Here is a 26,628-nt window from a genome sequence, read left to right as displayed (position 1 = left end):
TTGTAGACATATTTATGTTATCACTGACTCAAAACATTATCTAAAATATTCATAGGAAATTTGACAAATTTTTAGAGCAGTTACTGGTTGCTTTTGTGGTGTTAGGGCTTTGAAAACATGCCCCAGTTTTCTTAAGGAGAATATGGACACAACTTCAGGACACAACTCTTCTGCATGGAGAGATGCCAGAACACACGGATAGGCAATCAGTCTGTAAGTGCCTAGAACTTAATACATGCTCAGAGACAGCCACTGCAGATTTGTTAAAAGCAAATCTTCCTGTGAGTATCTGCTTTTGTAATTCATAGACAAGAGGCAGCTGCAACATGTCTTTATTTTGGTAAAGACTTCTACATATTCCAGGTTGTGTTAGTCCTTTTCTACTTATGTATGTGTGCTGAACTCTTGGTCAAAATACTCCTGAACATAGAAAATTGGTAAGAAACATTGAGGTGAAGTGAGTTGCAGATGCTATGAAGATCAAGATTAGCTTTTTCAACAGTACTTAGTATGTTAGAGAAACCACTAGAGTCAAAATGAGCAAAAGAAAATTCACACACTCAAGTCCTAAGAATTGAGAAAAAATTTGCAAGTGCAGAATGGAGTGTATCAAAAAAATGAGCTGGGGGGGGTTAGTGATCTGAGCAAAGTGAGCATAATTTTAACAATACCACCCCCAAAATGATCTTGCGAAAAAAGAGAAATGCATTTCTGAAATGCATTAGCCTCAGCAGTGTTTAGAACATTTCAGTCAGCAGTACTGTGGCCTCATTAGGAATAGACTGTCCAGTTTTGGGCATCACCATTTGAAAAAGATTTGTTATCCTGGAAAACATCCTGTAGAGAGAAACAGGAATAAAAAGAAGAAAAATGACGTGAAGAAAAGTTGGAAAATCACTTTAGTTACAGCAATGAATCTGTTTGTATAATCTGCCTTTCTTGTGATTGTAAATGGGAACAAATGGTCGAGTTGTGTCTCATAAGGCATTATGTCTTTTACTCAGTTTTACAAATCTGATTTTCTGGCAGACAAGCTTTTACTCTAGCAATAATGCTTAACTGTTCATTAGCCCATCTGTTTCTGCTTCTCCCTGTGGACTGGTACAGTTTGGCACCCAAACAAGCACTCAAATGCAGGTGTTTTTGGATGTCTGTCCTAGCCAAAACTCACAAAAGTTGTCAATTCAGGTTGTATTACTTGAGAGTGACTCAACCTAGGTAGACAACTGTCAGGGGAATATGGCACTAAATGACCAAGTTGGACACCATTTAGGACGTCACCAAGCCTTTGAATCTTTTGGTAGAAGAAAAATAGTCCTTCTGTTGCCTTCCCTTCTCCTCCTGTTTTGTGGCTTGTTCTTGATGGATGAAAGGTTCTAGCCAATCCAGCTGAATGTTGGATTTTAAATCTGAAATCCGACAGAGAATTAAGCAGTGGTTTCCTTCAAGTGTCTGGAAAGCTTCCTTATAAGGGAGCAAATGCAGCAAACTGCTTGGGAGGCAGCTTGCTGTGGAGCAAGTTGCTACACAGATGGAGAGACGAGTTAGAAAACAACTCCTGTTTTTCTTTTAAATTTGAAATTTTGTATGCAGAAAGGGGAAATGGCCTATTGTCAGCTTTGGAGGAATACACATCAGCCAAAAGAATGAAATTAGGGAAGCTCTATATCCTTGGGAACCTTCCCGAATTTTAGGCAAGAAACTACATACACAAAGAACATGTATCCTGAAGCTACTGTTTATCTTCTTGTTAATTATGTTACTATTCTTGTTGTTAAAAATGTTTCTGTATCCTCTGTGAATGAAAAAGAAAAAAAAAAAAAGGGGGTTTAGGCAGTATTTCTGTACCATAAGCTTTTCCTGTATTATATTTGAGTCAGATTGTACCTGTTTTGCTAAGGCCTGTGAGAGGAGAGAATCCTTGTCAGTGTTAATCTGTGTGGAGTCTGGAGTGCCTGCTGTACTGTGTCCCTTTCTGAGCTCCCCAGTACAGCTGCTCCAGTGTCTGGCAAAGGGCCATTGAGATGGAGAGGGGACTGGGGACTCTCTCATATGAGGAAAGGCTGAGAGACCTGAGATCTGGAGGCTGCAAAGGAGACAGAGGGCCATGCCAGGAAAAGGGGCAGTGGGTACAGACAGAAACACAGGAGGTTCTGGCTGAACATAGGGAAGCACTGTGAGGGTGACCAAGCATTGGAACAGGCTGCCCAGACAGGTTGTGCAATCTCCAGCCTTGGAGATGCTCAAAAGCCATCTGGATGTGGCAGCCTGCTCCAGGTGCCCTTGCTGGGCAGGAGGTTGCACCAGTTCATCTCAGGAGTTCCTCGCAACCTCAGTCACTCTGTGATTCTTGGAATCACCAGCAGAAAAGATGCCTGTGAGCAGGGGTTTGTGTGGCACTTCAAGGAAGTGTTTGTATACTCACTATGCACCATGTAGGACTAAGAACAGTAGGGTACGTGTATTGGAAGTCAGAGTTTTCCTAGCTATTATTAGATTTAGAATAAATGTATTATAAATTGTCCACCAAAAAACATTTATCACAATGTCTTTTTAATTTTACTGTAGATGATCTGGGAGGATATTTTTGTAGTATTCTCTTAAATTAATTTGTGCTGCTTCATTTTGCATTGCAAAAATGAATAAATACATGTTAACTAAAACTAGCAGAAGATTCATCTATCCACTTTTTTTCTCATCTTATTAGAAATCAGATTTCAGTGCCCAGTTATTGTATTTTATTGATACAATGAAAATAACTTTGACTGGAAAGCTTAAAAGAGAAAAGGCATATCAGTAAGAGAATTCTTTCAACTTTCAACTCTTTCTGCTTGTTTCTCACTGTCTTTTGTTCTTCATTTGTTTGTCAAACTGTGGCAATTCAGTGAGTTTCAGTTTCTGACTGAATTTCCTTGTATCATGTTTCCTGTCATTTTGGTTTCAGCTTCACATGGTAGACCACCTTCTCTAACAGACTGTTCTAACCTCTTGCAATACTTGGAAGCAGTAATTCAGTAAGGAATTGGTGCAGCATAGAGATTTATGCTCCATTACCATGTGTAACATTTAACATTTATTGTTGCAAAAACAGTTTGTGCAAGTATGGTATAAATCTAAAGACCCTCCAAGTACTTTATCGGTTGCTCCAAAGGCCCCTCCTTCCTTAGTTTCTCAGCCCCAGATTAAAGAACCTCCTTCCTTTTGAGCTATAGCAGCTTTTTCTCCCTGTGTGGCAGACTTGTACGTTTTAGTCTGTCTGGCCCTGTTCCCCAGCTGTCCATTAAAGGACTGCAGGACAAGAGAGCATGTGCAGTTCACTGATTTGCATCAGTACAGGGCTACAGCCTCTGTAGCAAGGGTTGTAAATCAGTTCCCACCAGTGCATTCTGTCCTACATTCTGTGCAATCCCATCTTGAATGCTGCTGCTTCTTTTACTTTCAGCCATCTCGGGTGCTTGGAAGGGCTGATTGCTGAGACCTGGCTCTTTCCAGGGCTTTATGTTGACTTGTCAATTCTGCTGATCTCTGGAGTGGTGAATTCTTCTCTGTTTTTCTCCAGCTGTTCCATTCAGCTCTGGCATCTGGACAGGAGTCTATAGCTCTGATTGTACAAGAGTACAACTGAACAGCAGCTGTGCACTTCTGGTCTTGCTGCAGGCACAGGTTGTTCCATCCTGTACAACCATTGTGTGGTTAGATCATGCCATAGCTCCTGTGAACCCGTGGTGGGACTGTCCATCAGCACTCACTGCCTGCTTTCATTGCTCTAGTTAAGCCATTTGCTGGGGATTTTTTTCTGAACATGCAGAACAATCTAGAATTTACTCCTTGAGATGGTCTTGAATGTAATGTACAAGTCTTTGAATGCATCGCTTTTACTTAGGAATAAATAGGATATATATTGCTGAATAAAAATGTTTTCTCCTTACAGCATAAATCAAGTGACTGTTGCTGTGGGACCCAAATTGGGAAGATGTTTGTTCATTTCTAAAGGCCACTTTAAAGCCTCTACTTATTTTTAATCAGTGAGCCATTTCAAGCTTTTATCTTTTGTTTTTAGCACTTCTTCAGTGCAGAGTTCCTGTTAAAAAGGCAGCTCAGCCAGCTGTAATGTGTTGTCACTATGTTTAAGGGTGGAGAAGAATGTACACTAGGCCAAGGAAGAGCTGCTCTTTGGTTAAACACACCCACTGGTGACCTTGGGTACAGTTTTACTCGCTCCCAAAGCTCAATAGTGAATTTAAATGGTTGCTGCAGGGTGTAAACTTAGAAATCTCTTTTTTTCAGATCTACTCAGGTAGAGCAGGAGGCTCTGTTGTAAGTTTGGAGACATCCCAAACTGTATCCAGCAAATTCCCATGGTGTTATCCTTGCTGACTCTAGGATGCTTCACCCTTGAGAAAGTGGGAACAGACTCTGACCTACTTTTTTTGCCATGTAAAAGACCCAAAGTAGTAAAATGAAAGTTATCATGAATCAAAAATAGGCTGTGGGGACAAAACTGTGTTGTGGGTTTTTTTCTGAACACAGCACTTTTGGTTTTCGCTGGTTGATGGACAGCTGAGTTGATTTTAAAACTACTGTCTACAGGGATGAGTCTTGTTCTGCCTTTATTGATTAATTTAATAGAAAAATTAAACCATTTTCCTCTGCTGCTGTCACAACTGCTTCAGTAACCTCAAGGAGCTAACTGTGATAATGTCTTTCAAACACATCAGTTCCCTGAAGCTCACTGCCCATTCTTAAATATTACTGCTTATACAAGGAATGTGAGTAGCTGGTGGGCTTCAAAGTTCTGCAAGGGCAGATCATCAGTCTGGGTTTAGACTGGATTAAAATTACACAGAATCACAGCCTTAATCCTTGAATGTTGTACATGAAGCATAAACATATATGTACCAGTACCTTGGGGACAGAGCATCATCAGTTAATGAAATTTGCATTAAATGTATCACCACATTCCCTCCCTCTCTCATTTGTGGCAGGGAAGACACTGCCAATTTTTCATTTCCTACTTCCATGCAAAGTTAATAAGGAGTCTTGCTGACAAAGAGAGTGGGAATAGGAAAATGCTTCTGCATGCGTCCAGAAGAATTTTTTAAAGGAAGTACAGCTGCAGGATCTGTAGTAGTTATTACTGCAGAGATAGTGAGGATGGTCTTGGGCTTCTGAATATACATTATGGTCTCTGTATGATGATGGCAGCTTTTCCAAATCTGTGTGTTCAGACAGCACTGCAAAACCTTACGTTACCTTCCTGACAAGACATAAATGTTTCTGTGTCAAGGACAGATAAAGAGGCTTGAGGTTGTTTTCTGACATGCTTTTTGTGAAGGGCATGCTGAGTAAAAAGGACAAAAAGCCTTTCCTCTAGGTCACAACTGCTCTTATGTGTTCAGGTCACCTGAAGAGCCTTCTCCAAAACAGGAGAAATATCAGAGCCTTTACCAGAGCTTTGTTTCTTCTCTCTTTGTAGTTAGGAATTAATGTTATTGAGAGATGTGAGAGAACAATCAGTAATGACAGCAGCATTTGGGAAGTGATTCCTGATTTGTCATAGTGCACAACATTACAAGGTGTAGTGGGGTATTGCATACAAGCATGAGGAGTATGGGTGTAAATAACCCTGATGTCTGAGCTTTACATCGTGTTACAGAGTAATTGATCAGACATATATTGTTTCCTTGCCAAAAAGTAAGTACTCTCCCAATGAAACATAAGTTATTCAACTAAACAGGAGTTTTGGTGGACCTCCAGCAAAAAGGACTGTGTTCCTTATGACAGGTGTTTTTCTTGGCATCCTGTTAAGAGGTTGAAGCAGGTCATAAAATCCAGTATTTGATACTGGCAATCCAGTTTATTATAAAGCAGTACATAGTGTGCCCAAAGAACCTTCCAGCATCAAGATCTTACAGAAGGAAAAGATATTACTGTCTTTTGTGGTTGTTAGATTGGCTGGGGGGTTTTGTTTTTTATTTTGAAGGAAAATGGAGTAAGTGCAACATACTGTATGTTTGGTATAGGGAAATCTTATGGCTTTTTTCACGGTCTTAAATGCTAATCATGCCATGAGATACGGCTATTACAAATAGAATTACTGGATCGTTGCAGATAAGAGCATGTGGAAGATGTGTTTTATTGCTGTAATTTAGTTTGCAGGAGTTAGAGCCACTTCCTACAGACCTATTTGGATGCTTTAGTGTGAAATCCACTTAGGTAGAAAGCTCTTACATCCACAGCTCTTTGACTGATTTGGTGAATGAACAGCAGAGTTAGTTGGGAGGAAAACAGGCTATGAGAGCTGCCCTCAAATCTGCAGTTAGTTACCTGCATGTTTCTGTGTCCAGCACCTGCCTTCCAGACAATTCTGTCAGAGTCTAGTCTAGAGTTGGGAGCTGTATCCATCTTTCAGCCACCAAAAAATATGGCTGAACTTCAGTATAAATAGTTTGCTATTTCTGTGGGCAAGATAGTGAATTCTGTCAGCAAGAAGTGACAGGTTTACTTTGCACTGGTATTGCATATTATAAAGAGACAAGTCTAACATTAGATAAAGTAAAGAAGGAAATTTTGTCAGTTAAAATAAGCAGGGATTGTCAGCTCCTGAACTTCTGAATGTTGTCCACAATGGTCAAATTTTGCCAATAATGAGTGCTTAATTTTCTTGAAGACTAGAACACCATCTCAGTATTCTAGCTTTTTAAAAAGTAGGTAACCCATACATGGACATTGAACTTAAAAGTTTTGCTTCAAGTTTTTATTTTTAAGTTGCTTTTTCTGTTGTATTTAGAAGCATCTTCTTAGCTGCTGCTTACAATGGAGAAATCAATTGCTAGAGAGGGAAACAGCTATTGCATATTGAATTACACAGTATTTATGAAATGTCAGGATGAGCTGTGGTAAGCAGCTGAAATGTGCTGAGATAGTGGATATCCAGTTTCTGGTATGGCACAAAATATTGCTGTGCAGGATGAAGACATCAGTTTACTACAATGCATAAAAAATGTGTTTCTGTGTTTCATTTTATGTGTTCTTTCTGGCACATCAAAATCATAAGAAAACAGCTGCCTGTAGATTATTTTATCCTAGTTTTTGAGTTTATTTACACACAGGAACCTGAAGTAAGTCAGTTTGGTGCAATGCTGCTGCAGGTAAAGCTAAGGAAATGAAGGGGTTGCTGAGGCATTTCTTCCTGTATTACTGTTTTGTTTATATTCTGCAGTTAAAACACCGTAGTTGTTAGTATGCCTAGTGAGCAGGCAGGATTTTTTGTTAAAAGGAAAATAAGTCACAAGATACAGCTTTATAATGTATACAGTAGTACATATGCCCTACTGAGAGATCAGAATACACTGTGTTGATACACAGGACATGACAAAAGGGGCACTTTCTGTCCTCAGCAGTTTATGAATGAGGTGTAAGACTTCCACATATGATGAGAATTGTATTTTGTAGTACGTGCCTTGGTTCAGGCCTTCTGTGCACATACCTGGCAGTGCTTAAATATTACATACACATAGTATGAAACGCTGCTCAGTTACAGACCTCAAGAAACACACAGCTGTTGGTAGCAGTTATGCTGGATGCTGCATCAAAGCTCTCTTTTTTTCAGAAAGACAGGAATTTGGTGGGCTCAGACTAGTGCACTAAAACCAATTATTAGAGCTGCAAGACAAATTTGTACCTGATTACTGTCTGAATGGAATTGGTTATTTAAAATTGGTTATTGGCTGTTTGTTTCTGCTTGTTTACAGGTTGCATGGCCGATACCATGAAATGGCACCAAATGTTGTGCCCATGGACTATACAAAGGATCCAGATGTTAAACTACCTATGCAGCTTATCATAAACATGCCTGAGCTGAAGGTATCACTTTTGACTGCTTGCAAACTGTATCTTAATTTCTGTAGCTCATCTGCCAGACTTTTTTCCAAAATTGATATCCAGAAGTGCTGTGGCATGCTGAGGTCTTACCCTTCCTGTTATTGTTCAAGGGCAAAACCAGCCCCAGAAACTAGAAAATATTCAGGTGAATGTCTTTCTTGTAGAGATAGTTAGGGTTGATGTTAAAGGAAATTTATATGAAATAAATTTAGCAATATTTGCTCTTTGTGTATATCCCCCGCAGAAGTCATGTACCCACAGGGATCTCTGTGTGAAGAGCTGGTTAGAAATCTGAAGTTCCTGTCTCAGTCTGTTAATAGGAAATTTGCTAGCAGTGTGCAGAATATTGCTAATAAAAAGTAAAGGTTTTCCTCTTTTTTCTCAGCTACCTGAGCACAATAAATACTGTTTTTCTTAATTATCAGAAGTTTTCATTTTCATAGGAACACTACGTGGTAGAAAGTGGAGAAACAGTCTATGTAACTGCAAATGAGAGAAGCAGTAGGTATAAGGCAATCAGTACAAAAAAAAAAAAAAAAAAAAAAAAGAGATATTTTGTTTTTAATTCTCAATTCAACAATTTAATGATTTATGGTTTTAACAGGACAAATGTGCATTTAGCATTTATTTAGCACTTATTTAGTGTTTATTTTTAAACAGTTCATTGAATTATGTTGTGTTTTGTCACACAGTCTATTTTTTATGTATGCTAGTCAATTGATGTCTATAAATTACTATAATGTGGAAACACTTATGCGTTCAATCTGATAGTTGTGTGAAGCATTATTAAGATTTTTAAGAACACTGCTATAAAAACCTTGTAATTTATGCCCTTCCATTTAATTTTAATGATCTAGAAATTCTTCCTTAACATTTTATTTTTTTCAAATATCTGATATTTTACAAACAGAAGCTGTGCTCTAGAAATTCAGTTGTAGAGGACACTAAATCAACCTGAATTGAAAAACATTTGAATTAGATTTCAAGTTGAAGTTCACAGAACTCTTTATTCCTTTAATACCACAACCACACTTGCTGTAAGTTTGATTCTGGGATAATATAATTTATTGAACAAGAAGCGTGTTTTGTTAATGTATGTGTGTTAAAAAGTATTCGGCCAGCATTTCATATAAATGGAAACATTAAACACATACAAGCATTTAATTCAATAGAAAACCTTGGGAAAATTTTTATCCTTCAGTTATTCTTCAGACTTTGACTTAGCAAATGCCTATGGACAGCTTGGGTTTCTGAAGAAGCTGAGAAATAATTTAGAATTCTTTTCCACAGTAAACATGGGCTTCTTCAGCAAAATATATTTATGCTTTGACTTCTCAGACTTTAACTGCTAGATAGCTGAGGGTTGCTTTGTGACAAATCAAAGCTAAGCTTAGAAAAGGAAGTGGGAAATTATGATCATGCAGAGCCTTTTTGGCTTCAGTGATAGAGGATTGAATACTTAAGGAACAGCTCATTCTATGAGAACTTTCAAGATGGAAGGCCTGGTACTGAAGCTGACATGCAAATCAAAAATGTTATACAGGATCATATTTAGCTTGAGATACAGGAGCATATTATACTAGCTTAACAAACTTAGATGGTAATGATAGATTTCCTAAGAGGCTTTCATGTATGAATCATAATAATGTATGGATCATGTATGGATCATAATCTGTCTGCTGGCACCACAAGTCTGTGAGGCTTTCTGACTCTGCTTTGGAAGATGTCTCCAGGTAATGGAACTTGACTTTTTGAAAGTAACAGGACAAACTCACTGTTGAATTTTATACAAATTCTCTCTTAGGTCTTATAAGTCTGTGGAAGAACCTTAGAAATATTGGTTGCAAACCACTCGTTTTATTTCACAAATTCTAGGAAATCACAGAGTAAAGTGCTTTCAATAGCTACTAAGCTTGTTTCCAGTAGAATCCCAGTAAGAGGAGACTAGATAATATTCTGTAACTCTTTCTGAGCATTGACACTAAAAGATGTTAAAATGCCTGGGGTCTTTGTTATGAAATGGGGTCCATCTTGCTCATGAAGCATCTTGTGGGCACCTGTGCAGACCGCGGTGAGGGGGAGAAAGTTTTCTCATGACTATATTTTTGAAGCGACCTATGTACTAACTTCAGCTCATATACTAAAAAAAAAAAAAATTAACCTTTGCAACTTGACCAGGCTGCCTAACAAATCATTACGGTGTTTTCTTTCTTTGGTAAATTTTCATCAAGGTGAAGACAAAGACAACATTTACTTCTTAAAATAGAAATAAATGACCTAAATGTCCATTGAATTCTAATAAAATTAGTGCTAATTTCAATGCACCTGGCTTTTTTCATATACACATTACATTTCCAGTTACTGGCAATGTTGAGCTCAATATCACTGCAGGTTCTGACAAATTGATAGAATCAATAATGCACTTTTCTAAATTAGATTCTGCTAATATAAAGAAAGAGCTTTACCTCATGCATTAAAGCTTTGAGCCAGGTGTTTTTTGTTTCAGTGGAAAAAAAATGCTGATGGTCATTCTTTTTAATTGGTAATGAATTATTCACTAACTCCTGATTCTGAAAAGTTGAAAGTTAGGACAAGAAATAAATAAATAAAGAAGGGGAAGGTACTTTAAGTAGATTAGGTCTACCAATACATTGAAGTTAACAGAGCTACTTTACTCCATCAGTTTCATTGCAGTCTCTGTTCCCTAATTTTCACAATCTTGGTTACACAGGCACCAGTCTAATGAATTAACTTTGGGGCATTGAAACACCTGTGCAATTGCAGTAATTAATATAGCAAAACTGTAGCCATGATATGGACTGCTCAGCGTGGGACCAGGGAGAAAGCAAAAGTGATATTTTTTCAAATTAAAACTGTTTTCAGTCACATTATTGCTGTCATTGCCACAGAGCTACAGGTGGAAATGTAACCTGGTGCCAGAGACCCCTGTGGTTGGTAGCAGTGGTGGGTGTCCATACCCACATCCCAGATTGTCTCTTTCCTAGATTGTGGGTTCTCTGTGGGCACTGCAGTGCAGAGCAATCCTTCTCTCCAGAGCTGGGCAGCAAAGGGCTGCTGGAGGAGAACCATTTTTGTTTCACTTACTTTACAGTCTGTCGCTTCCTGCGTTTTGGCTCACACGGGAGCTTCATTGATCCTTGCAGGCCTTGTCATAAGCTGCACTGGGGAGGTAGGTAGTTCATAAATCTACTGCTGAAACAGGATGGGCAGCAGGCACAGGAATCTGCAGGAGCCAGCAAGGACACACAGGGAACAGCAACTCCATTGCACAGTTCAGAACCAATGAAATGGTTAGCACCCTATTTGTAGTAAGTTTAAAAGTGAATGCAAGTGAATTGCTTCAAAATGAAAATACTTTCCACAGTGTTAATAGGATGAGGTTTTAAAGTGATTTCAACAAGTCTTCAGGTTCAGAGCTTTCTGTACATTGGGTAGTTGACACCTGGGCTTTCCGTGTGAAGGGCAGTGGGTAATGCCAGAGCAGGGCAATCTTCCCAAGCCCCAGCCCTGCTCTGGGCCGATTTTTGCCTCCAGCTCATCTCAACATTCTTGCTGCATTCTGTCAGTTGTTCCTAGTTATAATGGGATGTTTTACTCCCTTCAGAGGAGCAAAACTTTACTCCAACCACTCTCCTTGCTTCTCTGAAGTCTCTTTATCTGAGCATCTCAGCTGTGTGTGCTCCAAGTGTCATAAGCAAGGGCTGTATTCTCTGCATTGAACCCCAAGCCTGCACCTCCCCGGTGGCCTGCAGTCTTGTCTGTACACTTCCCTGTCACAGTTAGGAATCAGTTCTTGTCACAATGCCTTATCTTTCCATGAGGTGCTGGTAGGTTCTGTAATATTTAAGCAATTCTGTATACAGCTTGAATCTTTGGTTTTTTGGTTGTTGTGACTTCAGTGAAGGGTTGTCATTGAACTTCATATGCTTCTGCTTTCTGACAGAACAAAATGGTCTTTTAAGACATAAACTTACCAATTTAGCTCTGTCTTAGCCTTGGTTTCTGCAGACATTTCTTAAACAGTATCCTGCAGGCACTGCAGAGAAGTTTGATGACATTCATATAATCATAGACACATAAAACCCAAGCTATTGATTTTGAGCAAGAAGAAAATGTAGAAAAAACCCTGCAAAGAAGCTTGCTTTTTTTCTGCTTCAGGACCAATTTGCTGTTGCACTCATTAAGCTTCCTTTCTGAAGCACTAGTCTTTCCTATGGAGCTTTGATAATGAACAATTTAGCTACTTTTAGATTAATGTTTGTCTGATAGCAGTTCTTTTTCTTCTCTTTTGGAATAGCTTCTGAAATTTCAGAAAGTTTACCATTGCTGAAAGGGTCCTGATTAACAATCCAAAAGGATTCTGACTTGCGATAGTCTGCAAAATAGACTGCTTTGTGGTTTTAAATATATTCTCTAAAGTCAGTGGGGACTAATGTTCAAATACAAAAGGGAAAGCCAACATTGTGTTTCTGTGGATATGAAAATTAAGTAGCATTTTGTAATGACTCTCCAGTATCTCCAACTTAATTATCTTGACCTATCTTTGAACTTTACTTGCAACCTCTTATTTCCAAAATGCAGTCAGCCTGTGAGAATAGGATTGGATGCTTGAAATTAATTCCTCAAACTAAAAAACAGATAAGGCAAAAGGCCACCTGAGTACTTTCCTAGAGTAGGGGATGGAAACTAGAGGACAGAAGAATATAACAGGTGATTTAGCTGCAATGCCAGGAGTAAACGCTCAAACAGTTTGTTAGAAAACTAATGGTTGTGTTTTATTGTAAGCTGTTATAGGTTTGTATGTTGGAACAGGTGCTGTGTGAGATTTTAAAATGCACAGAAACGCAATTATCTGAGTAAAAGAAGTGTTCCTTGCAAAGATGGATTGCAGATTTAGGGTTCTTTCGGGTCACTGCAGCAACAACATCAATCTGCAAAACAGCAGAGTTGTTTTTTGGTTGTAGCAATTCTTTGTTTCTGTCTCCCCTCTCATTTTTATCACGAGACCACAGAAAAAGTTTTTTAAGACAAGTGCAAGTTTCTAGTTTTTAATAAGAATCGCTTTTCAACAATTAGTGCTTATGGGAAAGCAATCTAGGAAAAAACATATTATTTTACCGTTTACTCCCTTCCCCCACGGCTCTTCCTTTAGATATGATGGAACCCTAATCTGTGTTCTTTAGAGTAGAGGTAATGAAATTACAGAAAGCATGTGAAAAGTATCTCTGAAGGTAAGCTAATACTTTCCATTGTGTAAGCCACAGATATACTGCCTGAAGACACATAATATGAGAAAGTTAAAGGAAAGAAATCAATATGAGGAAAGATTTTATTTTTCATTTTGGTTTTAGAGATCCATTTGGAAAAGAGTTACTTAAGAAGTATGCTTAGGTTCATTTAATTCATTCTTAATTCATTTGTATTTTCAAGACCTCTGACATGCCAAATAAATAACTCATCTTATGCAACTGCAATATGCTTATTGAGTCAGTGAGATCCTGCCCCAGCCTTTCTAAAGCACAAAGTCCTGGGCTTGATACTCACTGCTGATAGGGATATTTGCATCTGTCTGCTCCTAATTTGTTATCCAATGCTGCCTCTAAGATGTCAGTTTACTATTGTTACCATGACACTTCTCATCAGGTTTGTTCCAAAGAAAGCTATACAGTATTTTAGAAATGAAAAATAACTTTCTAACATGTTTTGATGTCCATTCTGATGTTTGGCATTCTCAATTATTAAACATATAACACACCATTTTTTGGTGTGCTTTTAGGAAGAAAGTGAGCCTTTTCATATATTTCTGCCCAAATGAATCTCACTTTGGCTTATTTATAAACTGGCAGTTTGAAGCAACAGAACCAGTTGTTTCTTCCTGCATGTCTGTGTGTGCATATCCCACGAACAGGTATATGTGTATAACCACAGGTAAATCCCACAAACAAGTAAATGTGTATTCCACAAATATTTCCAGGCATTTAGAGTGAAATACTTTAATCTGAGCAGTAGTCACAGATGCACACCTGCTGTACCTACACATCATTCACAAGACATGAGTGATCACTACATATCCTTTTACAGTGAGGCTCTCTAAGCCATCTGCCTGGGTCTGGGGTGTTGTTTTTCATTCTCATGCTCTAGAGAGATGTGACCCTTTTGCTTTTTGAAGCTGCTATTTTTTTTTTTTTTTTTTTTTTTAGGAATCCCTATTTTCTATTCTATTTAATTAGGTTTTATCTGGCCTGGTTTTATCTTCATTTGAACTGTGAACTCATTAATCTCCTATCCTTTTAAATCCGTAGGCCTGTTCCCAATTGTGGATTCCTTCAGTCATCCAACCTTGCAGGAGAATTTGTATTTAGTACTGAATACTTTAATGGGCTGTCATTTGAACCTAAGGCTCTGTGATCCCTATTTCACCTGTCCATAAAAACAGCCTTGGGGTTCACCACAGTTACGCTAAAAATGCATTCTATAGATGCCTTTGTTCTGTGTGTGAATTATCAAGAATTCAAGTAAACTGAAAAATAACATTTTCTGGTCATTTGTCTCTCAAATATAGCTGGTTTTTGAAATTTCATTTCAAATAATAGGGTGGTTTATAAATACCCATTAGGTAATTAAATTTACAGGGGAAAAAAGAAAATAAATGGAGATATGATTGAACTTCTGAGCTTTCACAGTACTGCTTCTTTAAAGGCCAAACAAAATGCTGCATGCATATTAAAAATAGTGAACCTGATATGCCAACACCACAACCGTATATATTAATGGATCAGTATGTTAATCAGTGTCTTGGCTTCAGAAAAAATCTGTAGCACAGCTTTAATGAGATGCTGTTCACAGCCCAAGTGATGTTTGTGTTCTGTTCATGTTCAACTGAATTGAACTTATTTTCCAACTTTTATTGATACAGCTACAAATTAGTGTTGGGGTTTTGTATAGCTCTTAGAATGATGATGGGTTTTTAACTGTAAAAACATTTATTTTGGATTTCATAGTCAGTTTTCTTACACTTGCTTGTGTGTTTATGGTTTTACAATATTGTCTTAGTCTAAGGTGCTAGAAGTGATTTCAGAATAATCTCCTGTGGAGATTACATTTCATTTAAATCTCTGGAATTTTTAGTCAGTCCAGCCACAGGTTGGACATTTACATTTATCAGTGAAAGTAAAAGGCCAGAAGTGGTACTATGCAGTAGCAAGGACTGCTGAAAATTCCTGCTAAAGCATAAAAATGCATTGATGCATTTTTGGGGGGGGGAAAAAGAAAATTTGTCTTTAAATAGCCAACTTTAGAATTAAATATTCATTATTAGGGAGTGTGCAGGTTTTTTCATCTTCCAAATACCAGTCTATGTATGTCTTTCACAGGAGAATCCCTTCAAAGAAAGGATTGTGGAGTCTTTCTCAGAAGATGGAGAGGGGAGCCTGAGCTTCAATGACTTTGTGGATATGTTCTCCGTGCTCAGTGAAATGGCTCCCCGCGAGCTTAAAGCAATCTATGCCTTTAAGATTTATGGTACTATGTGGAGGGGCTCTGGTGTGCTTTCTGTGTTTGGAGTAAATGAGTGGTACACTTGGTGATCTTTGGTTCTTCTATTGTTTAGATTTTAACACAGATAACTTCATTTGTAAAGCAGACTTGGAAAAAACCCTCAATAAGCTGACCCGGGAAGAGCTGACAGTGGAGGAAATCACTCTGGTTTGTGAGAAGGTGATAGAAGAAGCTGACATGGATGGTGATGGGAAATTAGGATTTGCAGATTTTGAAAACATGATTTCCAAGGCACCAGACTTTCTCAGGTATTATTTTTTTAAAAATAGTCTCTTGCATACTTGTAGGTATTGTTTTAGGATATCACTTTGCAGTCTAATACAAGAAGTGTCAGACATAAGTATTTTACTAGAGAACTAACTAGGGGATGACTTCTTACCTAACTCACTTTACTTTTCTAGGGCATATTCCAGTTCTTTCCTAACTTAAGACTAAGAGCTTAATGACTTAATGATCGCCTTTCTGGCTTCTCCACCCGTGTTGGTGCAGTTCAGGAAAATATTTTGATCCATTATGAGCTCAAAGTCAGCCTATAGCAAGGATTAAGCCTACAGCGAGGATCCAAGTTGTCTGCATAGGAATGTGTGTCAATATTGTATACACTGTTACAAATATACATGGAAAGACTTCGATCTCTTTGCTGTGAAAGTGTTTTTTGAAGAACTGTAAAGTGTCCTGCAGAACACAGAATAGTATTTCTTTCACAAATGAAACTTCTGAGGAAAGCGGTTAAAAGCAATTCAACAATAAAGCAGGAGCACGTGATTCCACTGAACCTTGAGAAACATCACCTTCTGGAGAGGAGACAGTCAATGTAAATGTCCTTTATACATTTCTGGTATTCCTTGACTAATCAAGTGTATCAAGAGAAACCCCTTTAGAACAAGATACGTATCATCATTATGGTGAGGCTCAGCTCAGTAGGTATTCTAATATTTTGTTTACAGGTATTTCCAGCTAAGAAAAAATGTTCTTTATACTCCTATCCTGTAGAACCTGCTGGGATCAGGTAGAGTTTCCTTTAATCAATCAAAAGGCTGTGCTGCTCCTACAATGCTAGTAGAGAATGGTGATCAAATATGAAGAATTGAAGGCAGATCTGAAGATTCAGTAGAAGCTGCAGTTTCAGAAGTTTCCTGTGCCATGACTGACTTTACTGCTGTGTTGTAGAGGCTTGCAAACTGCTAACTGAGAATTCCAAGCCAAGAATGCTGTGCAGTCCAGTTATTTTCTGAGGAAGTTGCAGAGAGGAATGTTTGGCAGTGTAGCCATTGGAATGATTGTCACAATTATTTTTCTTTTTCAGTTGGGTGATGTTTTGGGAAGATGAGGAAATGAGTGAAAATTACTGAGTGATGGCTATTCAGCAAGGCAAGATGATGAATAAGAAATGGGATGAAGTGAGATGTTTATTATAGATAGGAAACAGAAATTGGAGAGTGCCAATAAAATCAAAGGATGATGCTACAAAGTAATGAAAGACTGAGTGTCCAGTTGCTCAGTTTAAACACATGTACTTGGATCTGTATCTCCTTTAGGTTTAAAATGGCAATGTGCATATTTAAGGTAGATGTTTGGCATCCCTGGCTTCCAGAGGAATCGTACCTTGCCCCTACTTTCAGGTTCAGGAGTTTAGCTGGGTCATGGGATTAATCTCTGAAGTCCTCAGGCCTAAGAACTCTGAGTGATAAAAAGAAGGATCTCCTTCCACCTCCTAACCAAAACACTGATATAGAGCCTCTGACCAGATAGTTTCTATATATGAGCAGCTTCTGTGGGGATAACAGTACAAAAAAACCTTCATTTCTTAGCTGGAAATATATGTAAAGAAAATATTAGAATCCTCTGAAGAATCTGATGTTTCTTATGGTTCAGCAACATGTGTCTTTGAAGCTGTATTGGATCATGAGAGTGTAATGGTAAAAAGCATTGAGAATGTGTTTGGTTTCTGTTTTGCTTTAACAGCTGCAGGAAAAGAAAGTGATAGGGTCATAAGACTACTTTTATCCAAACTGATTTACATGAAAGGCTTGATCTGCCTTACTGTGTTTTACTGTTCATTTTGTCTGTAAAGGTTTTTGGTTTTTTTTTCAGGACATTGTTAGTTCTATTTTTCTTGTATGCACTGCATCACAGACTGACATACTTGTTAATACTGAACTTCCTGTTCTGAAGAACTTATCCTAATTTTTAAAATACTATGTAAATATTGCATTCCAAAGATAGATTTGACTTTTGGAATGGGTTTCACTGAAGTTTAATGCCACAATAGGTTCACCAAAGCCTGACTGGGATTGAACCTAAACAAGCACTCTCTGGCAGGAGCCAGTGCCTGCCAGCATGTGACAGACTTTGTGACATGGGACAAGAATGCAATTCCTGTAGCTGATCTCTCACCACAAAAAGCCCAGTTCTTTGTTTTAACAGTCTTGGACATATTACCTATTCATTTACTGAAACAATGCTTTCTTACCTCTTTGTGAACTAATCTCCAGCCCTGTTCCTAGCCTCTCATTTTCTTCTGAGTTTTCAGCTGTAATGGTTGTCTTAAATGATAGCCTTGGGCTAAGGGCAGGCAGGGCTGTGCAGCTTCACTGGGTAATCTACTACAGAGCATGCAAAGCACAGGAAGTGTCTGAATAGCAGATCACCAGCCCAATATGCCAGTGGAAGACTGAACTAGCTTCTTACTATTGCAAAAATATATAAAAACATGCTTTCACCCAAAATAAATTGGTCATTCAAAATCTTAAGCAGACATGTGGGAGAAATACCAACCCATCAATGTCCAAAGGCAGTAACAATTTAATTTGATTTTGCTTATCTCCATTTCTTGTGCCCAGTTGAATGCATTCCAGAATTTAAATTCAGGGAAGCCCAAGAGTAATGATTTACACTTCCAGCTGCTCAGCAACTGTGAAAATTGAATGCCTAGGAACCAAAGCAATAGTTACATTGAAAACGACTGCCAGTGAGCAATTGCAAATGCTGGGTAACTGCAGTTTGCAGGGATTTTGCTGTGATGCCATGGGCAGTCAATATTTCTGAACATCTGATCCCAGAATACCATCCTGGCATGTGGTATGAGAGCCTTCTGAAAATGCTGAGTAACTTGCAAGGCCCCAGATGATTTTTATCTGTAGTAAAGAATTTCTTACTCTGTTCTTTTCCTTTTGTCCCCACCAAAGCCACCTCTTCATACCGTGAAAGGGGGAAATGTAGGAATCCAGGCTAAGTTTTATCCCTGGATTTGCCATTGCTTGAGCAGGTGATCTTGTATGAAGCCATAGAACATTTTTTTTTCTCTCTACTCTCTTACGTGGGACCAGTGCTCACCTGACTTGTGACAAACATTGAGAACTTTCAGCCAGCTGCAAATGATCTCCATCAGCAGCATGAGATTTGAAGTTACCAAGGAGGAATATCTTCTTTACTCTGTGGAAAACCTCTGAAGGCCAGACTCCTATAGCAATATGCACTTTGAAGCACGTTGGGTTTTTTTTTAACTGTCACATTATCACACCCACTTAACATACACAACAGGCATTAACTTTGGCACCATGATCCAGTCTGCTATGAGCTGAAATTCATCCACTCTAGGTTGACTTATTTTCCTTATCTCATCATTTCTTTCTCAAACCTTTACTTAATGACCCTGTGTAGGTTTAATCTCCTACAGACAGCTTTTGCCAGCTTTATGCTGCTGTCAGGCAAATGAAGATGCAGTAAAGTGTGTTGCATGATTTGCACTACTGTCATCAAGCAATTTTTTCCAGACTAGAAGAAAACACTGTTAATCATTAACCAGAGAACATGTATTGCAGTTGGCTGTTATCCCAGAACCTGAACTAAACTGTAAATGATAAAGACAGTTACTAGTTCAGAAAATTGGATCCCAGTAGTTTTATTTCACTCAAAATTGTTATCATTAAGAAGCTGCTTGTAGTTTAATGGAAGCATTGGCAAATTGAGCTGGCACTAGCTAAGTGTTCTGTTCTACAAGACTGGTTACGTTTTCCACAGGAAATTGTTTTATAAATCATCCTGGAAGTTTCAGCTTATTTGAATGCCTGAGGGTGAAGCCTGCTGTAACAATAGGTAATGGGGTTTGAGAGGAATTTGGCATTAGTAATACCTGGGAGCTGCCAGAACCAGACAGGGAAACAACACATTAAACAATGGAAATGCAGTATTTCTGAAACTGTTGTGGGCCTTTGCCCAGCCACTAGTTAATGTTGTGACCCCAATCCTATCAAATGCTGAAGTAAAGGAAGCTCCCTTATATAGGGAATGTGTATCTCATAAGACTGTCCCAACATGCAGATTAATTAGTTCTTAAGGACTAATATTAGAGCTCGTGACTAATTTGCAAGAGATGCTTAGCAAAGAAACACTGGAGGGAAAAATCTTTGTCAGTAGTTTTTCAGAGTATTTTAGGGGCTTCTTAGTAAAAAGTTGAATCTCCAAAGGCCAAAATGACACTCTGATAAAAATAGAATTTTTTTCTAATACATTTATTTCCAGTTAGGTGAATTTGTGTGGAATTTTTTTTTTTTGGAGTATCATGCCTCAAATAATTTCACATACAATGTGATGGATTTTTAGCTCCTAGATATTACCTGCATGGGAGTTAAATTTTTAGCAGTTTGGATTTATATAGTCTCTAGACATTTCTTGAATTGTGAACAAAATATTTATAATTCTTTTGTTTAAAAAACCTTAGTGCCAGTAAACTATTTGCATCACTACCTGCTTTGTCTCACAGTGTTTAGGCTGGTGTGCCAGACTGCTATACAGCATATCTTTTACTGTCACCCAGATTGAATAAGCTCCTAGAGACAAGGTTCCTAGGGACTATGGTGAATATGAAATTTTATCTCCTCCAAATACATGCCACAAGCTTCCTTTAGTGAATTTCTGATTCAAATCTCATAGCTGTAATTAAGTTAGAGTATTATTTTGGTAAAACAAAATCCAAAAAGTGTGTCCAGAAAGACTGCAGCCTCTCAAATCTTCCAAAAAGGTTTTCCTTCAGTGTAGGCAACAAACTTACAGAATTTACATACAAAAATACATAATATTCTCTTCTAATTTTAGCCAGTCAGAAAAACAGTTGATACTGTCATGACATTGAACAGATTACTTCCTATATGTTATGGACAAATTCAATTGGGGAGGCTAATTATAGATAAATCAATTAACAAGAATTTATTAAGCAGGCAGTATTAAGCAAAAGAACAGCGCTGGGTGGCCGGGGAGCCTCTGCTCTGCCACAGCACACCTTCCCCCTTTGACCTTTTTGTTTTTATAGTCCCCCCTTTTCTTTTTCGGTTGACGTATTTTCTCTCTATGCACTCTGCGCCGGTGCAATTGGTTGCTGGGGGTCGTTTTTTTCTGCCCTTGGTGGTCATAGGAATGAAGGCTCCTCATCTTCCTTGCAGATTGTCCTTGGCCTAAAAGTTAACTTGTATATAATTAGTTACACAGTCTTCTATGCTAGTTGCATTCCCTACTCAGTTAAAATTCTTACCTCCTTTATGCTCGTTTTGATGAACAAAGACCTTTTTATTTATTACAATCCCCCCTTTTTCTCTTTACCAATTTGTTCATTAAAATGCTTTAACTCTTGGTAGCTTAAGACCAGGGTTTCATCTACTTCTAAGACCCTGAGCAATGTTTCGTACCTATCTCTAAGCATTAGATGAGCTGCCTCTAGTCTTCCTTTTACAATGTTTATGATTTTATTTAAAATGTAAGGTCTGAAAGTTAAGCTTAGTAACAACAATATTATGGGACCTGCAATCCCCCTTATACAGAATTTCTCCTTGAGTGCCATACCCCGGAGTTTTGCACCCCTCAGGGTACCATGAGACCTTTAAAAATTTATCTGGATGGGTGACAGCCAAGGTGGTTGCTATGGTTTCACAGCCCCAATACCCACACAGATATTCCCCAGGATAATGACAATATCTCCTCCCAGGATTGGAACTAGGGCACCAATAGGTAGCCCGGAGTTCAGGTTTACTCCATCCCCACATAGAGTTTGCCAAGTCTTTGTTAGTAACAAAAAAAATGGGAGCTACAGTGGTGGCATTATGCTTTATGACTTTCCCTTGGTCTATTTTGGTCAGAGTCCAATTAAATGGCTGGTGTGCATAGTCCCCTTGACCAGGCCAGGTACAACATATAACTAATATGCACAGAATTTGCCAGCAAGGGTGGAGTCCAAACCGCCCCAGGGTTTGATTATCATTATCTCCCCATTCCCAGTGTTTGTTTTGACATGTTATTGCCGGGCTCACCTTTACCCTTGGGAGATCAGTATCCTTGAGGCAGTTCTTGAAATACTTTGAATTGTCCCATTTGAGGGCTCTTTCCTCCACCGCTTCTCATCCCTCTGCCTCGCTCGCCGACTCGGTTGCTCCAAGCCACGAGGCGTACCATCTTCTCAGCAGCAAGGATATTCTTCAGGAGGATCCTTACTCTGTTTTTGTTGCCTCTTTTTGAATGATTCCCAGTTTTTATCCTTCACTTGTGGTGAGTCACACTGAATCCCAGGTAAAGTTTTCCGGCAATTCCTTTTTATAATTTGAACAATTAGGGGAATTGGTTCGTTGGAGTGGAAACAACAATTTTCAGGTCTGGCCCCCTTAGTAAACACCTCCCACCACTCTTGGGATTCCCTTGGTAGGGTCCCGTTCTCTTCTCCAATCCTTAGGACTGACTCTGTCAGTTCTCTTTCTAACTGATAACACCTTTACAAATACCCCTAGGAGGAGTGCCTCTATAGCTATGGACCCACCACTGTTCCTGGCAAATTTTACAAATATGGCATACAAAAGGGTAACAATCACAATCCTTGTTTGTACAATATACTCTAAAATCATTAGTTATAGGATATCCATAGTCCAACATCTCACTATACCAGCTGGTTCATACAATTCTTACTGAGTCCATTAAGTCCATTTAAAGGTGACCTTAAGGTCCCTGGGCTGGCTGGTTATTCCCCAGGGCTCTTGGGCAGCAGCAGGAATCGCTCCCTTTATTCGGCTCGCATGGGTCCACCCCTTCTCGGCGGTTCTGACTGCAGTTTCTGTAGTGAGTAAAACAACATAGGGGGCTTCCCAATTTGGGGTTAGTGAGGTTTCTTTCTAGGTTTTTTATTAACACCTTATCACCTGGATTTATATTATGGATTGCTAGGTCTAAAGGAGGTTGTTGCACTAGTAACCCAGCTCTTCTAAGCCCTTCCCGAGCCTTCATAAGTTGCATGACATATTGGTTAATTTGTTGGTTACTTATTTCAGGGTGATCTATAGGAGAATCCATGTCAAATAATGCACCCCATAAAGCATTTCAAATGGAGAAATTCCAATATCAATTCTGCGCTGAGTTCTTATATTTAACAAGGCTAAAGGTAAACATTTTACCCAAGATAACTGTCTTTTATACATCAATTTAGCTGTTTCTTAATTTTCCCATTTACCCTTTCCACTTTACCTGAGCTTTGTGGATACCAGGGAGTATGATATTGTCACTTTGTTCCTAGAGCTGTAACTACTTCTTTAATTATTTTGGAGACAAAGTGTGGCTCTCTGTCTGAGTCTATTACTTCTGCTAGTCCGTAGCAGTGGATTATCTCTTCTAATAGTATTTTTGCTACTGTTTGTGTAGTTGTCGTGGACGTAGGGAATGCCTCTACAAAGTGAGTCAAGTGATCTATTATCACCAATAAGTGTTTATACCTTCCTACTTTAGGCATATCAGTAAAATCAATTTGAATGTGGGAAAACAGTCTATGTGCCAATTCCCGTCTCCCCCATTTCCCACACCACTCAGGATTTCTCACACCTGGGTCTACTCCTGGGTCAGGGGTCTCTTCAGCCCCTCTAGAAATCTCAGCCCTCATTCTAGAGAGACTGCAGACTGTATAGAGAAAGTTACCAGATTAAACACCTGGAAGATGGTCTCTTTAACAGGGGAAACTGAACATTCTCTAATAGGGAGCTAAGAGATTCAGAGGAGAAGAAGGAAAGCAAAGGTTTAAAAGCCTCATCCCCTGCTTCCCCTCTAACAAACTGGCTGCACAACCATAACCATGAACCATACATTACAGGAACAGATCTCAGCACCTTTATAAACCCCCTGTAAGGCATGACAACCAAGCCCAGCCTAATGGATATTCTGGTCAGTGCCCTTCTACTGCAAAAACTACGTATTAGGGACAATACCAGAGCTATTCCTGGATTAAAAAAATAAACCTAGGGACCATAGAGGGATTAAGATCTCAAAAAACCCTAGGGACCAGAAACACATACAGGTCTCCACTCTAAAAGACACTATGAATTCCAACAACAGAGCCAGTAACTGCTCCATACTAACACAAAGTAATTGGAACCAAAATATGATTAGAACAGGGTTTTTTCCACTCTCTCCAGCCACGAGATGGGCAGCAAAATATTTGTCCTAGTTTAGGGCAAATTTGGGAGAAAAACCTCTGGAAGGAGTCCCCAGAAAACAAGCCCACATGGCCCCTCCCCACCCACCTGATTCAGGAAGAATTTTCTCTGAGAGAAGTGGAAAAGAACCTGTTTATTTAACAAACAAAACCTTTCCCAGCACTAAAAAAATGAACAACACCAGATGACAACAAAACTCTTTCACCACTCTGAAGAGATGACAAATCCAGAAAGTCTCTCCTGGGGGTGGTCGCCCGGGTCTGGGCGCTGGGGATTGCTCTGGGCACTGGGGATGGCTGCTGCAGATCACAGAGCGCAGGCTCCCGGTGCTCCTCGGGGTTCCCAGGTCCCAGTCTGGAGCAGGTTGGAATGATGTTCAGGAAAGGGAAAGGAAAAAAAAAAAACCAGTCTAGGGAAAGAATTGGACTGCTTAGCTAAACTAATTTAAAAAGCAACAGCAAAAGCAAGCAAAAGAAAAGCAAAGCAAAGCAAGCAAAAGCCAGCAAGCAAAGCAAAGCAAGCCAGCCAGCACTGGCCTCTTCTAGACAACAGACCACGGTGTGGGGGAGGTGAGCTGGCAGATAACAATACAAAACAAACCTTCACTTTCTGAGTCAGTTCTGAAAACACAGAACATAATATCAAACATAAACAGAACACACGATTGCAGATACAAACACCATAACGTCACCCTAGGACATTCCACCCCTTATCTCCATATCACCAACATCATGTAAAACCTTCATCAGGTAAAAACTTCCATCTTTCACTTACTCATACACATTTCCTTCCATCTCACTTACTCAAACCTTTGACACATATTTCCTTCTGTCTCATGTCTGTGTGTTTTCATGTACAGACACTGGCAGTAACATCCAGCAAACAGTGATATTTGCACGAGTCTCACCCCACAATCAGATCTCCCTGAGTTACACATCGTGTTGCTCCATCTCTCTGCATTATCCACCATGTACAACCTGGTCCCTGAGCAAAGACAATCCCATGAATGGGTTTGTCTGTACTTGAGGCAGAATTGATCCACGCTGTTTTAACTAACAAACCTGACATGTGCCTCTGGGACTTTATCTCCATCTACTATATTCAGGGGCTCAGACTGGGGCAGAACCTGCTTGATTGGTGGAACCTTGGCTGTTAACTAACCAGGTGGCCTTTTCTAAATGCTACTCCCAATTTTTGAAAGATCCCCCACCCAATGCTTTTAAGGTGATTTTTAACAGTCCATTGTACCTCTCCACTTTGCCTGCAGCTGGTGCATGGTTTGGGATGTGGTACACCCACTCAATGCCATGTTCCCTAGCCCAGGTGTTGATAAGGCTATTCTTGAAATGAGTCCCATTGTCTGGCTCAATCCTCTCAGGGGTACCATGCCTCCAAAGGACCTGCTTTTCAAGGCCCAGGATGGTGTTACGGGCTGTAGCATGAGACACAGGGTAGGTTCCCAACCATCATGTGGTGGCTTTTACCATTGTGAGCACGTAGCGCTTGCCATGGCGTGTCTGGGGCAGTGTGATATAGTCAATCTGCCAGGCCTCCCCATAGCTGTACTTGGACCCCCGCCCACCATACCAGAGGGACTTCACCTGCTTGGCCTGTTTGATGGCAGCACAGGTCTCAGTCATGGATCCCCAAGAAATACTGTCCATGGTTAGATCCACCCCTCATTCTCATGCCCACTTATAGGTGGCATCTCTGCCCTGATGGCCTGAGGTATCACTGGCCCATTGTGCTCATAGCAACAGCCATTGGTTGAGGCTCACAGTCTGGTTTAGCTGCTGGTTTAGGCTCACTGTCTGGTTTAGCTGCTGGCTTCGAGCTTGGGCTGTTGGTTTCAGCCTGAGTGACTGGGATCGCTGCTGATTTATCTCCTTGCCCCCCTTCCTCTGTCTGCTGCCCTACAGTATCTAGCACGGTGCAATAAGCATATGCCAGGGCCTAGCTCACTGCAATGATCTTTTTCTCCTTAGACTTATCGTGGCATTTCTCTTTCAGGTACTCTGCCACCTCAGCTGGATTCTGAATTTGTTCACATGGGAAGTCCCAGGCTATAGGGTCAGAAAATTCCTTTAAAATTTGGTCCATATGCTCCTATTTATTTCTTGAACTCCCTTACATCTCCTGAGTTGAGAGGTACCTCCATATAACCTATTCCCAGAATTTGTGTTGGTTGTCCCTGCTGACCAGCATTGGGGTTAGGGATCATTCCCAAATCTACTTCCCTTAATGGATATAGAGCTTGCCTTTTCCTTTCTCTTTCCCCCCTTGTTAGACTACGAGTAATGCAGCAGTTTTCCTTAGAGACCGGCTCTGGGATTTCTATCTCTTGGTTACCAAAATCTTCCCCTTGATCCAAATCAGGGTAGACTGCAGGTGGTGCTGGTGGGGGTGGAGGAGGGGGAGGTATGTATGGTAGAGGGGGTGCAGTTGGAACTTCCTCAGGCTTTTTATTTTTCTTTTTCACTCCCTGAGTGCTTAAGACAAAAGGTTTTGCTCTTGTTTCCTCCACTATCCAGAGAGCAGCATACTTGCTTTCTTCCATATCAAAAGGTTCTTTAGAGTTTACATAAATGTTTAATGCCTGGCAAATCCAGTCCTCGAAGTTTCCAAACACTGGCCAAAATAAATTACCACTACGGATTTGTTTTCCTCCCCATACTTTTATACAATAATGTATCATTTTTGCCATAGC

The 26,628-nt window shown here is 39.5% G+C and overlaps 1 protein-coding gene and 1 long non-coding RNA gene across 7 annotated transcripts in view; one reads left to right on the top strand and one right to left on the bottom strand.

Annotated features, from left to right (window-relative positions):
• The window catches only part of CIB2 (calcium and integrin binding family member 2), a 47,813-nt gene that overhangs the window by 17,233 nt on the left and 3,952 nt on the right, over nucleotides 1-26,628 (top strand). For 5 of the 6 annotated variants that reach the window (XM_085588444.1, XM_085588445.1, XM_085588447.1 and 2 more), the window contains 3 exons: nucleotides 7,755-7,866; nucleotides 15,279-15,426; nucleotides 15,515-15,710. In XM_085588444.1, the coding sequence (XP_085444570.1) occupies nucleotides 7,777-7,866; nucleotides 15,279-15,426; nucleotides 15,515-15,710 (434 nt within the window). In that variant the 5' untranslated portion in view covers nucleotides 7,755-7,776. The remainder of the gene's footprint in view (nucleotides 1-7,754; nucleotides 7,867-15,278; nucleotides 15,427-15,514; nucleotides 15,711-26,628) is intronic. The other variant, XM_085588443.1, reaches the window with a different exon arrangement.
• LOC146766491 (uncharacterized) lies at nucleotides 15,687-25,355 on the bottom strand. Its single transcript, XR_014957559.1, has 3 exons — nucleotides 24,127-25,355; nucleotides 21,765-22,555; nucleotides 15,687-20,915 (listed from the first exon to the last, which is right to left on the bottom strand). It is a non-coding gene; the product is annotated as an uncharacterized LOC146766491 (long non-coding RNA).

The sequence above is a fragment of the Lonchura striata genome, chromosome 10, assembly GCF_050655825.1.
Source record: "Lonchura striata isolate lonStrDom1 chromosome 10, ASM5065582v1, whole genome shotgun sequence".
Classification (NCBI taxonomy): Eukaryota; Metazoa; Chordata; class Aves; order Passeriformes; family Estrildidae; genus Lonchura; species Lonchura striata.
Note: the sequence above shows the minus strand (reverse complement) of the source record. Positions and strands in the feature narration are given on the sequence as shown.